This window comes from Arachis ipaensis, chromosome B7 (genome assembly GCF_059453495.1).
Source record: "Arachis ipaensis isolate K30076 ecotype BB chromosome B7, ASM5945349v1, whole genome shotgun sequence".
Taxonomy (NCBI): Eukaryota; Viridiplantae; Streptophyta; class Magnoliopsida; order Fabales; family Fabaceae; genus Arachis; species Arachis ipaensis.
The window spans coordinates 13,187,729-13,200,772 of record NC_142442.1 but is presented as its reverse complement, the minus strand read 5'-3'; the positions used below and the strand labels follow the sequence as shown (position 1 = coordinate 13,200,772).

General features: G+C 30.2%; 1 protein-coding gene across 1 annotated transcript; it reads left to right on the top strand.

Annotated features, from left to right (window-relative positions):
- The first annotated feature begins 9,733 nt into the window (after positions 1-9,733).
- On the top strand, positions 9,734-12,035 carry LOC107608988 (FKBP-like peptidyl-prolyl cis-trans isomerase family protein). The gene is made up of 6 exons (XM_016310796.3): positions 9,734-9,892; positions 10,529-10,647; positions 10,973-11,106; positions 11,191-11,270; positions 11,494-11,586; positions 11,740-12,035. The coding sequence occupies exons 2-6, from the start codon at positions 10,539-10,541 to the stop codon at positions 11,882-11,884; spliced, it is 561 nt and encodes a 186-aa protein (XP_016166282.1). The 5' UTR covers positions 9,734-9,892; positions 10,529-10,538; the 3' UTR covers positions 11,885-12,035.
- The last annotated feature ends 1,009 nt before the right edge of the window (positions 12,036-13,044 follow it).

Below are 13,044 nucleotides of genomic sequence, written 5' to 3'. Positions count from 1 at the left end.
GGATGCTGTAAGTCTTGACACTTAACAGGGCCTCTTCTTTATCCGAAAATCGCTGACCAACCTGAAACTCTGTCAGACCTGCAGACCCTTCAGCATCTCTAGCGCCAAATCCAGCCGGCTACCCAGCAACCCCCTCCTGCCTCATGGCATCCAAGTCCAAAGAGGAAAAATATGGAGGGTACTGCTGCGTGCCAGAGCTAGAACCACCGTCCGGCCCAGCAGGCTCACTTGCTCCAACATCATCGCCACTGTCATCAACAATCATATCCAGCTCGACATCATCGTCCTCTGGATCATCCAAGAATCCATCTCCAACCCCAGCCGGTGCAGCACACTGTAAAGATGTCGGCAGATACCCACCTTTACCGACCTCGTCGCCTACACTGCCGATGAGATCAACAACGAACGAAGGGGAGGCGACAGGTTGGACGGGTGGCTCGTACGCAGGGACGGAGGAAGATGCAACGGCAGGTCTGGAGCTAGAACCGGCTACCGTGGCTAAAGTGGTGGTATTCCGGTTCGAACCCCCGAGCTGGACACCGCGTCAACCAACTTTGCCAACAGTTCTGGTGTCCTAACCTCTGGAAACTGACGGCAATAAGGAAACATGACCTGCAAGTCCTCATCACTCCCGATCGTGAAACAATCGTACTTTACGGTGTTCTGGAGCACCGTGATTGGAAATCGATAAAAAAAACTTCTTAACCCGTTTCACACCTTCCAGACCGAGTTTCAGCAGTACAGAGCTAACAAGGTCCTCATACCTCGTCGTAGGCATGACGATAATACAGAGAGGATCCTTATCAGTGAACTTCACACCGGAACGAGTTTTCTTCTTAATGGATCCTCTGTGGTGAACCAACACAGCGAAACTCTCCTCACTAGCCATGTAACCCCACTCTAATGATAGCAACTCACCTTCACACCATATATATACAGCTCTCCTCCTCACTAATTCGAACCATGCTAGTACGAAATATGGTCTGTGTAATTCGAACCAAGCTGGTTCGAATTAATTTACGTGTAAATCGAACCTATTTGGTTCGAATTACTTGGAAAGTGAGTTCGAATCTATTTGGTTCGAACTATATAGAAATGTCCTTTGGTTGATTGATGAATCAGATTTTGCTTTGGCTTATTTGTGTAAATTTGATATCCCTTTGGCTTGTTTAGGTTTTTTACCCTAAAAATAATGATAAATTTATTCATTAAATTTTTATATAGGTATCTTTTGATTATATTAAATACAAAAATATCAAATGATTTTAACTTTAAATTTCTTGTAAAATAATCTCTAATAATTTTATTTATTTATTATTATTATTATTATTATTATTATTATTAATTACATAATAATATTATACCATGATTTTTTATATTTTCTAAATAAAAATAATGATAAATTTATTCATTAGATATATATATATATATATATATATATATATATATATAGTCACTCAATAATAATAATAATAATAATAATAATAATAATAATAATAATAATAATAATAGAGATTATTTTACAAGAAATTCAAAGTTAAAATTATTTGATATTTTTGTATTTAATATAATAAAAAGATGTACTATTTTAAAAAATATGTATTTAATATAAGTACAAATTAAAATATTTTCTTTTAATACATATTTTTTAATACAAACATATATTTTTTTTTTACATAGGACATCTTTTGATTATATTAAATACAAAAATATCAAATGTTTTAATTAACCTTAAATTTCTTGTAAAATAATTTCTAATAATTTTATCATTATTATTATTATTATTATTATTATTATTATTATTATTATTATTATTATTATTATTATTAAGTGACTATATTATATATATATATAAAAGAATTTAATGAATAAATTTATCATTATTTTTATCCAAAAAATACAAAAAATATAGTACAATATTATTGTGCAATTAATAATAATAATTATTTTATTTTTGGACGGAGGACTATTATGTCTAATAGAGAGAAACGTTGAGGATTGATTTGTACATTAGTTTTTCTTGGAGACTAAAATGTCCGTTTTTAAAATCTTTGGGGACTAATCTGGGTAATTATTCTGCCGAAAAATGAACTGGGGACTGATTTATCTGCCGGAGTAAGACCTTGGGATTGATCTGTGTATTAATTTTTCTTAGGGACTAAAATGTTTGATTCTAAAATCCTTGGGCTGATTTGAGTAATTACTCTTTATTTAATATTGCTTTCTAGAAGGTGTAGGTGTAAGAAGGTTTTAAAGTTTAAACCTATAATGTCACCATTAAAATATAAATTTAACTAACATATATTAGGGTGTAAAAAATTTTAAATATTTTTATTTGATAAAAGCAAAATAAATATATTAAAAATTTAAATTTTTTATATTTTTAATAAACAAATTTTTAATTTATAAATTTAATATATGTCTTAAAGTTATATAATAAAAAAAAACCCTTAAAATATATGAAGGGTAGCTGTTAAACTAATTGATTATTTTGTTATATTTTTGAATTATTGACATTTATTATTATCTCAGCTTTGTATTTAGTAATAAAAATGCATTATGGGAAGATTTCAAAATAGTGAAAATACATTTGAATGCTAAAAATTATTCGTAAGTAGTAGATTAAATGCAAATGATAACAGCTCAAAATAAATTATGACAACAAGGAAGTTAATAAAAAACAAAAAATGCATGGTCATAAAAAGGTAAACATTAAAGTACATGATACAAAAATTTTATTAAAAAAGTAAAAGGGTTTATAAATTTAAATTTGTGATTATATGACTACTGTATACGTCAAAGGCTTCTAATTACTAGACTGATAAATAATCGATCAAAAAGATTTTTTTGCACATTTACTACGAAGAATTTCTTTCAATTTTTTTTAATTATTTAATAAGGTATACTTTTTTATTATTTAATATCTTTTTTTATAATTTTTTTTATCTCATTAAAAGAATGTAAGATGAGAGATTATAATTTATCAAATAATTGAAAAAAAATTGAGAGGATGAATTCTCCAAAATATATTACTTGACACCAAGAGATTGAAGCTTATAAAGTAAAAAGATAAAAACTTTCTCTACCAATAAAGAATAACGTCAAAAATCTTAATTAAACATTTTAAAGACGAACCACATTTATACTTAAACACGTAAAGATATGATTTATTTGAGATAATATTCAATTTGATCCCTGATCTTATACATGAGTTTCAATTTAGTCTCTTAAGATTTTAATTGCCTCTATTTAGTCCTCGAAATTTATAAATGTGCCTCATATTAGTCCATGAGACCATTTTTAGTATAAAAACGTTAATAGAGCGCTGTTGTAGACTATCACATGTCACGTTAAAACTTGTAAAATGATACAGTTTTGGTTTTGACATTTAAATAGCTCAAAAATGGCATCGTGTTACTTATTTTGTTAGGTAAAATTTTAATAAACATCATTTAAGATGTTTTTAGGTTATTTGAGTGCCAAAACCAAAACGACATCATTTTATAAAGTTTAGTGTGGCATCCGGCTGTCACGACAGTGTTCCGTTAACGTTTGTACGTTGAAAATTGTTTCAAGAACTAACATGAGTTATGTTCACAAAGTTTGGGGACTAAATAGAGACAATTGAAACTTCAGAGACTAAATTGAGACTCGCGTGTAAGTTTAGGGACCAAATTGAGTATTATCTCGATTTATTTTAATTAAATTTGCATAAAATATTTTTAAGCATATTATTATTTAAAAAATATATATATAAAAATTTGTGGTACAATCGTAGAAGTAAAGAAATAATTTTTGGATAATTTTTTATTGAGAAAAATTCATGAATCAACAACTAATCTAAATTGAAAATTTTCATAATTCAATAATTATTTACGTAGTTGCTTTTGATAGAAAAAATTATTTAGATAAATTGCATTTAAATGAATAAAATTCATATACAATTGTCTATAAGAGAACATAATTTCTTTATCTTAAACTCAAATTCTGCAATTAAGTTACTATTTTATGCATAATAAATTTATTAATTATTAATTCTAACAACTTGAATTTTTTTTATATGTGTCCATTAAAATTTTGAAAACTTAAACACTTGAGTCTACAAATTACGAGTTGGGGGTACTCATTACGAAAAATTTGTAAAATCGAAGAATAAAAAAAAATTCAATCTGAAATTCAAGGAATAAAAACGTTAACTCTTAATCTTAGAATCATAATATGTAAAAGAGTTAAGTACCTTTTTCGTCCTTAACAACTTGAGTCAAAATCGAAATCGTTCTTGACTTTTTTATCTTATTAAAATCATCCTTAATGTTACAAAACGTTATAAAATCATCATTTTATTCATAAATAATAATTTTCAGACAATTTCACCCTTTCAGAAAAATAAAAATATTAAAAAATATATTAAAAAACAAAACAAACACTCCCCTACCCTCCCGTATCTCTTCACTCTCTTTTGGTCTTTCTCTTCTCTCCCTTTCTGCCACCCCACTACTTTTGCCTCCGCCTCCTTCTCCACCTTCTTCTCCCTCTCCATCAGTAACCTCAACTCTTCCTCTATTGGTACCGGCCTCGCCTTTTAAGTTTTAACATAGCTGCATATCTGACCAAGGCTTGAACAGTTGAACCACCTGTTGGTTAAGGAAACAAAGGCACCTGTGAGCTAAATTACGTGTTCATTAGTTTGTTCCACAGCAAAAGCCTAAAATGGTAATGATAATGCACCCAAGTCTATAAACAATGCAATTAATTTCCAATCTTTCCGCGTTTATTCCCATGTTTTTTCTATTGTATTTTAAGTTATTAAATATGAACTAATCTAGTTTGAGTTAAAGTCAACACACTATGAACAACACAAATATTCTTTATCCAATATCCATCCACAATTAGAAACTCAACCTTAAAATTAGTTTAAAAAAGAAATACCTTGTAAATACAAAATCCCTACATTGCACTCTGCAGCATAGTTTCTGAGTTTTGCAGATTTCAGGAACAAATCAAGGGGTCTTTGCTTTTCTCCTCTCCCCAATACATGCGCCCAGCGTCCACCATGGCAAGTGAAAACCCACGCGACGCTGCCTTCTCGAACGACTCTAGTGCCTTTTCTACGTTCTGCTTCCCCTGTGGCTTCCGTGCTTGAACTTCTTCCCCTATCAGAGCAGCATCATTGCCTCCCTCAGTGGCCGTAATGCCTCCCACCACGACCGGCACACCACCGACGCTACCTTCAGGGTTGGGTCATCAAACGACGCCGCTATTTTCGCCATCACGTCGTACGGTAGTGCCGAGAAGCTAGCGCCAACGTCGGAAGGTGCAGCTGGCAAGGCAAGAAAGGGAGAGAGAAGCCAGCGCCGACGTTGGAAGATCCCCGCCCTCTTTCCTACCGTCACCTCCATCTTCTTTCTTTCCTTTTCTTTCTTCTCCCTCTTTTGTTCCTTTCTTCATTTTGGTTTTTCTGTTTTAGGTGGGAACTGGGAAGGGATGGGAGAATGGTTGGGTGGGGTGAGTACTGAGTAGTGATAATAAGAAAAGGGTATTTATGTTATTTCAAAAATTATTATGTTCAAAAGGATGATTTTAAAACATTCAATAACATTGAGGATAATTTTAATAATAAAAAAAAGTGGGGGAAGATTTTGATTTTGACCCAAGACGTTAGGGACGAAAAAAGTAATTATAATAACCCTTTGCAAAATTTGATTCAAAATCCAACTCCTAAATTCATAAATTGAAGTAGTAACCTATGATTGATAGAAGTAACCGTTAGAGTTCGAACTTTATAAGAAAAATGAGCAAAATAAAAAATTTCACTTTAAAGAATGAGACGTTTTGATTGAGATCTGAAACTCAAAAAGCCTTTCTTAAAAGAAAGACATACTAAATCTGGGAGTTTGTTCTAAAATGTTTTTTTAAGTCAATTATTACTAAGAATCGAGTTCAAGAGTATATAAAGTCTTAAGAAATCATTTTCGATTATTATCTCATATTCTAAGAAGATTACATAGAAGATGATACAAGGATGATGGTAATTCTTCATCAATTGACATAATACCTAATAATTTATTTTATGAGTTTAATGGCTACGTTATATCTATTATTTCCCTCTTAAAACAATGTTACAATATTGATTATATATACACTTACAGAAATGTATGTGACTCATATGATACCCAACAAAACATCAAGCAACCTATGAAAAGATAACTCATTCTTCTAAATCAACTAAATCTAAAAAGTAATTCATAATATCAGAATGATATAAAGAGATGAACTCGTAATATTATAAGATATAACCTCGTGAAATATGTATTATTTTAAATATATACACTCAGATATGATTTTTAGCTTAATACCTCTCATGATCTGTACTAATTTGAGCGTTGAAATTTTTTCAGGTACAATTCTTACTGTAAAAATAATAAACACAATACATTGATTCAGAATAGAAAAATGATGATAATTTCGTATTTCAAACCTACTTTCTTTACAAATTTTATTCGAATAACTCCTAGAGGCAAAAGAAAAAAAAAACATCAATTGATTAAAATAAAAACAAAATTTTTTTTATAAGAAAAAAGAATCTCGGTTTTTGAAATATAGTAAAAGTGATTATTTTATCAGACTATAAAAAGTTTAAATATAAAATATCAAGCATTTAACATGAATATAATTCCTGATAACTTGATATAACGATGCTTCGTTCCTCGTTCGTGGTTTACAAAGCGTGCATTTAAATGCTTACACAGAGAATAGCTAATCTTATTACTAAGGTTCTAAAAATTGGATTGGATCGATCGATTTAATTAGATTAATTAAATATGATCATTTGATTAATTCAGTTGACTCCAAAATTATGTTGTAAAAAAATAATAAAAAATCAATTGAACCGATAATTAATCAATAAATCGGACAAATTTTTAAAAGTATCGGTCTTTTATTATTGCTCCAAAACAGTGTTATTTTAATGCGAGAAAAAAAAGAAAAAAGAAAACCCATTTCGGAACCCACATAGCTGACCCAAGTCATCCAACCCCTTTTGCGAAGAGCTCTCATCACACCTCAACTTTAAGATAGCATTTGGTGGAGAGATAGAGACAGAAAGATTGAGACAGAGAGACAGAGACTAAGAGACAGAGATTGAAATAAATCTCAATATTCTGTTTGGTGTAAAATGGGAGATAGAAATTGAAATAAAAATGAAACTCTAATTTAATTTGCACAAAGGGTAAAATTATAATTAATTAATTGAAATGAGGGTATTTTAGGTATAAAATGTTATTAAAGTTTCAGTCTCCATTTCTAAAAATTTTAGTCCCCTGTATCCCCACTTTTTGGAGGTACTGAAATACTGAAATTTTGGAGACAGAGACAGTTTTAGTACCAATCTCTGAACCAACAATCATGATACTGAGTCTCAATCTCCCAATCTCTGTCTCAATACCTCAAAACAAACACTACCTAATTTCCTCTTCCAGTCTTTCTCCAACTCAAACGAAGGCCACTGTCCCTACCATAATCGATGCTGGATCGAAGTTGTTGTCACCGGGCAGAAGGAACTCCAACGGGCAGAAAGAACTCACCGTTGCGGATCGAAGCTGCTGTCAGCGGCGTCGTTGTCTGCTCGTCTGAACTACGAAGCTTCCCTGGTCGGCGTTGTCTGGTCGTTTGAAGATTCTCTGTCAATGTCATCAGACATCTGTTCTACCGTCGTGACCTAGATGCCTTCTCTGCTTTCTGTCGCGATGAGTTGTAATGGTTTTTCAATTAATTTTTTTATTTTGTTAATTAACTATATGAATTGCTGGTTGCTGCAGTAAAGAATTTTGTTCATTGATTTGAATTCAGTTAATTTTTTTATTTGATTAATTATATGAATTGATGCAGAATTTTTCTATTTTTTAGTAATTCTGTGTTTTCTTAATTTAGTCCGCTGATTTGAACTCAATTGATTTTTTTATTTGGTTAATTATATGAATTGATGTAGGATTCTTCTGCTATTCAATAATTCTATTTTTTTAATTTAGTCCACTGATTTGAATTCAGTTAATTTTTTTATTTGGTTAATCATTCTATAATTTTAGATTTTGCTGAAATTATTATAATGCCTGCTGTATGTAATTTGTAATTTGTATGTAATTTAGATGGAACAAGTATAGAGTGATCAACAATTACAAGATAATGTCATTCAAAAATTTCAAACATTTATATGGATTTTGATTTTTTTTTTAGTTATAAACTTTAATATTTAAAGTTATTTATGAAATTTTAACATAAATTATAAAAAATTTATTGTGTAAAATTATCAAATTTTAAATTTTATTAATTTAAAAATTACTAAATTTAAATATTTAAAATTATATATTAAAATTTATTATAATTTTATTATATATTTAATTAAATCAGTTTAACTACAATTTGATTCCAATTAAATTATTCAATTAGTCACTTGACTAATTTAATGACCCATTCGATTCTCACAATCTTGCCATTTCCATGGATCATGGGTTACTTAAACGGTGCTCATTGTTTTTATTTTCAAAGCTATACTATTACTTGTTGAAATGTGTTAAACGATTTTTATGGGATCCAACCAATGTGAATATAATTTACAGAAAAAGAAATATACTGGAAGCAATAATAGTATAATACCTCATTGTTTATTGTATTTCTCATTTTAAGTTATTACTAGAAAATAGAAATTATTTTTAAATTATAAAGAAGAGTTCATAAATAATTTTTAAGAGTAAAGCGTTTTATATATTTATTCTTTTAAATAATTATTTTTATTAATATAATATTATATAATTAAATATATATAATTATTTTATATTCATAGTCCATCAAACTAATTTTATTTTTTAAATTCTCAACAATTATCAAAAAGGTCTCAAGTAAATTTTTACATAAATAATTGTAATTAGAAACTTTAAAATATATTCAATAATTATTTTGTGTTCGAAAAATCATTTTAACAAAAATTTTATTGATAACCGTTGAAAATTATTACATAAATAACGTAAAAATTTTTTCTATTTTGTCCTTCTAAATTCAGATTTTTTATTTTAATAGGGAAGAGTGAATAGAGTTTTACGTTAATATTACAAAAAATAGAGTTTTACAGTGTTTTGGAAGCGCTGTTCTGTGTAAGCATAATACGCAGAATACGTATTGCACTGACAATACACAATCTGTGTTTTTACAATACGCAAACTGTTTATTGTAATTTAATATTAAAATAATACAATACGCAATATGCATATTGTCTTTATAAATTAAAAAAATTTTGATCCGACAATTCGCACTCTGCGAATTCTATAACCTCCATAATTTTGTAAAACACCATAACTTCCAATATTAAAAAATTATACCAATTTTTATTCAATATCCAAAAAAATTAACTTCTAAATTCAGCCACTTACTTTTGTTTAATTGTTAAATTAGTAATAGAGATGCAAAATAATTGTGTATTATTATTATTATTATTATTATTTTGTATTCTCTTAAAATTATAGAAAAATAATGTATGCTCTTCCTGTCTCACTATTTCTCACTATTTCGTTAGTTGAAGAATATCACTTTCACATTTAATATCTTAAAGATTTTATAAAAAAAAATAAAAATAAAATGTATTTTCTATTTCTGTTTTTTCACGCGCCGATGATGCGCGTGAGGAATCTAGATTCCCTGATTCCCAATGCGGTATTTAACGGCATCCTTGCTCCATTTTCGTATATAGCTTCAAAGAACGCATATGGCCACACAACTTCTCCAAAACTCTTCAGTTTCATCACTCAACGTCGATTCGGTAACCCGGTTCCTTTCAGAGGCTTCTTCGTTTCCTTCTTTTTCTTCTTGTTCCTTCAGCTGAAGAAGGGGTTCATCACTCTCGGTATCGTTGACTCTTCGCCACTCTGCTAAATTCTTGTCATATTTTATTAATGGTTCTTGAGAATTGTTTGGTTTTACCCTTTGCGAGAATGGCTCTGGTATGCTGCAAAGATTGAATCGTTTTAGTGTATGAATGGTGAAATTCGTGTTCAATTTTGAAATTTGGGAATCGAAAGTTGCGTAATCTTGGTGGAGAATATAATATTAGAATAGGAATAGGAATAGGAATACAGGTTTAATGTCTATTAGTTTTAATTTGTCTTGTGAGGGATTGCAATTGCATGATGTTCTTGTTTTTATTATTATTTAGAGTTAATTGCGTGGCGCAGTTTAGTTGTATTATGAATGTAGTTCATTGGGAATTAGGGATATTCTTATATGGTTAAAATTGCTATGCTGTAGATAAGTTTCATCCCCTTGTCTCTGAGATTCTCCATTTGTTTCTTCCTTTGTTTTTTCTTGCATGATTCCCAGTGATTTGTGCTTAGTGTGATAGGGATAACCCTCCCTCTTTGAGCTTACCTTTTGGGATGAAATTCTTGTAATTCTTGTAATTCTTGTAAGGGGCAAGAGAGTGCATAACTTATCCATGCGTTGTTGTTATCTTATTTTATTCTTTTTCTTGTGATCTTAATAGTGTGTAAACCATGGGTGATGCAATTGATTTGACTGGTGATGGAGGAGTCACTAAAACCATTCTGATAAAAAGCAAGCTAGATGCTGTGTCTCCAACAGAAGATTTTCCTCTTGTTGATGGTAATGCTTGTGCCTGTTAATGTTATGTTAATACTTGATTCATAGCCTTGTTCCACTCATCAAGTGATGAATGAGTGATTTTCTGTCTTTTATACTTTATCAACTACAATATTGGATGATTGATGATTAATAATGTTACTCTAAATAATTGGTCTAGACATATCTCATGGTTAATGTGCTTCTGTGGATGAGATTATTCTCTATTTCTATAATTGTCATCCTTAGAAGCAGTTTTGGCAATGTACTTTTATAACTTGTTCTATTCTATCGGATTGTCGAGTGTAAAATTATTAGAGCACCTTTGTAATATTGTTTTCCATGCCAGTGCATTATGAAGGCACACTTGCTGATACTGGTGAAGTATTTGACACAACACATGAGGATAACTCTATCTTCACTTTTGAGATTGGAAGTGCCAGTGTTATCAGGGCTTGGGACATTGCTGTGAGAACCATGAAGGTTAAACCAAACACACTTTTCATGAGGTGTAACCTTTAAATAAAAACTTTTCATCATCTTATGATTTTTGCTGGTTTTTACTAGGTTGGAGAAATTGCAAAAATAACATGCAAGCCAGAGTATGCGTATGGCAGTGCAGGAGCGCCACCGGATATTCCCCCTGGGTACTAACCTCATTTTATGCTTAAATTGTTTTTGCTCCCGTACATAATTATTGTTACATATTTTCTTTAACGAAATATTTAACTCAGAAATGAAAAAGCTGCAATGATTCAAGAGAAAGTTGGTTATTTCTTACAGCTTGGTTTTTCATCTAAATTTGATTATCATGAGAAGTTGCACCTAACTGTGAATGCAAATTTATGATTTATTTTTATTGCATCGCAGTGCGACACTCATCTTCGAAGTTGAGCTAGTTTCCTGTCGACCTCGTAAGGGATCAAGCCTCGGAAGTGTTTCAGAGGAGAGGGCTAGGCTAGAGTAAGTAGCACATGTTACACCAACCATTTTATTGCATCTGAACTTCTCAAAAGTTTAGGGTTGTTTTTCTTTCTTTCTATTTTTGCTAGGATGTATGCTAGTTTTTCTTGGAAAGTAATTTGGTGTGTCTATTATTTGACATGAAAATGAAAGAGAGATAAAGAAGCAAAGAGAAATGGCGGCTGCTGCGAAGGAGGAAGAGAAGAAGAAGAGAGAAGAAGCAAAGGCGGCGGCTGCTGCTCGTGTGCAGGCCAAGTTAGAATCCAAGAAAGGAAAGGGCAAAGGGAAAGGAAAGTAGGGTGTTAATCAAATAGCTACTAGTGTCTTTTATCCCTTACCCATGAGTCTATACTGAACAATGTAGGAATCAAATGCCACATTAATGATACAAAATATTATAGGTTTTGGTACTTTAGAATGAACAAAAACAATAATCATCATTAAATGACGTGTTTTCTTATTGCAATAGTATTCTAAAAGATCCTATAGCATAATTTTCCTTGCTCTGTTGCTGAGTTGATTATCCAGTCGGTTAAGCATATAATATCTTTCTTTGTATACTATGAATTTAGGTACAACAAAGGAATGAAGTTGGTATTTTGGTTTTTCCATTTCCATCTTGGTTGTATTTCTTTAAAGTTTAATTTGTTAAAATGATTTTATTTTAAACAATTAATCGTATTTATTATTTGCAAAACTTTTGAAAGAATGGAAGATGTGAGTCAAATAATTACTAGTAAGAAAATGCATAATGACCTCAGTTGTTTGTGTTTTTAGAATAAAATAAGTGTTTCTTTAAACCAAAAAAAAAAAAAAGTTTCTGAAAAAAGGGCAGAAAAAATAAACAGTTTTTCTACGTTTTCTAATAAGCTTTTGCCACAAACAAAAGTTGAAGAGAATATAAAGATGTATTATCACTATTGTTTATAAAAAATTTCTTCCTAAAATTTTCCTAACAAAAAAAAAAAAACCTGATCTAACCTTATATTATTACAAAAATTAATAAAAAATATAATGTAAAAGTTCATAAAACAAATATGCATATGACGAACGAGTGAAAATTTAAACCTAAATTTCTATTTTTTTTTGCACAAATATTTAGCATCACACAACTGTAATTAAATTTACTAATCATACATAAAGAGTGTTTGATATTATAAAATATGAAAGTACTGAACGTTCTGTTTAAATAAAAATAAGTTTGTAAAGTTAGGAATACTTAAACTGAGATTTATTTATTTATATAAAGAAAACTCTCACAAGATAGAGAGAGTCATCAGCGGCTCAAAACCTTGCTGATGTCAACAGTATGGCATGATATTACGGTATATATATTGTCATAACTGTCTTCACTTTTTAGAGACACAAAAGATAAAACAAGTCTCCATAGCCTAAGCATATTTGTGTCCCACATCAGTATATTTCAATTTTCTAACCGAACAACCGTAAAAAGAGATC

Bases quoted from the DNA above. Each gene is read 5' to 3' on its own strand.
- LOC107608988 (XM_016310796.3), top strand. From the start codon at position 10,539: ATGGGTGATGCAATTGATTTGACTGGTGATGGAGGAGTCACTAAAACC. The intron at 11,107-11,190 runs GTTAAACCAAAC...GGTTTTTACTAG, and splicing joins TTGCTGTGAGAACCATGAAG to GTTGGAGAAATTGCAAAAAT. The intron at 11,271-11,493 runs GTACTAACCTCA...ATTGCATCGCAG, and splicing joins CCACCGGATATTCCCCCTGG to TGCGACACTCATCTTCGAAG.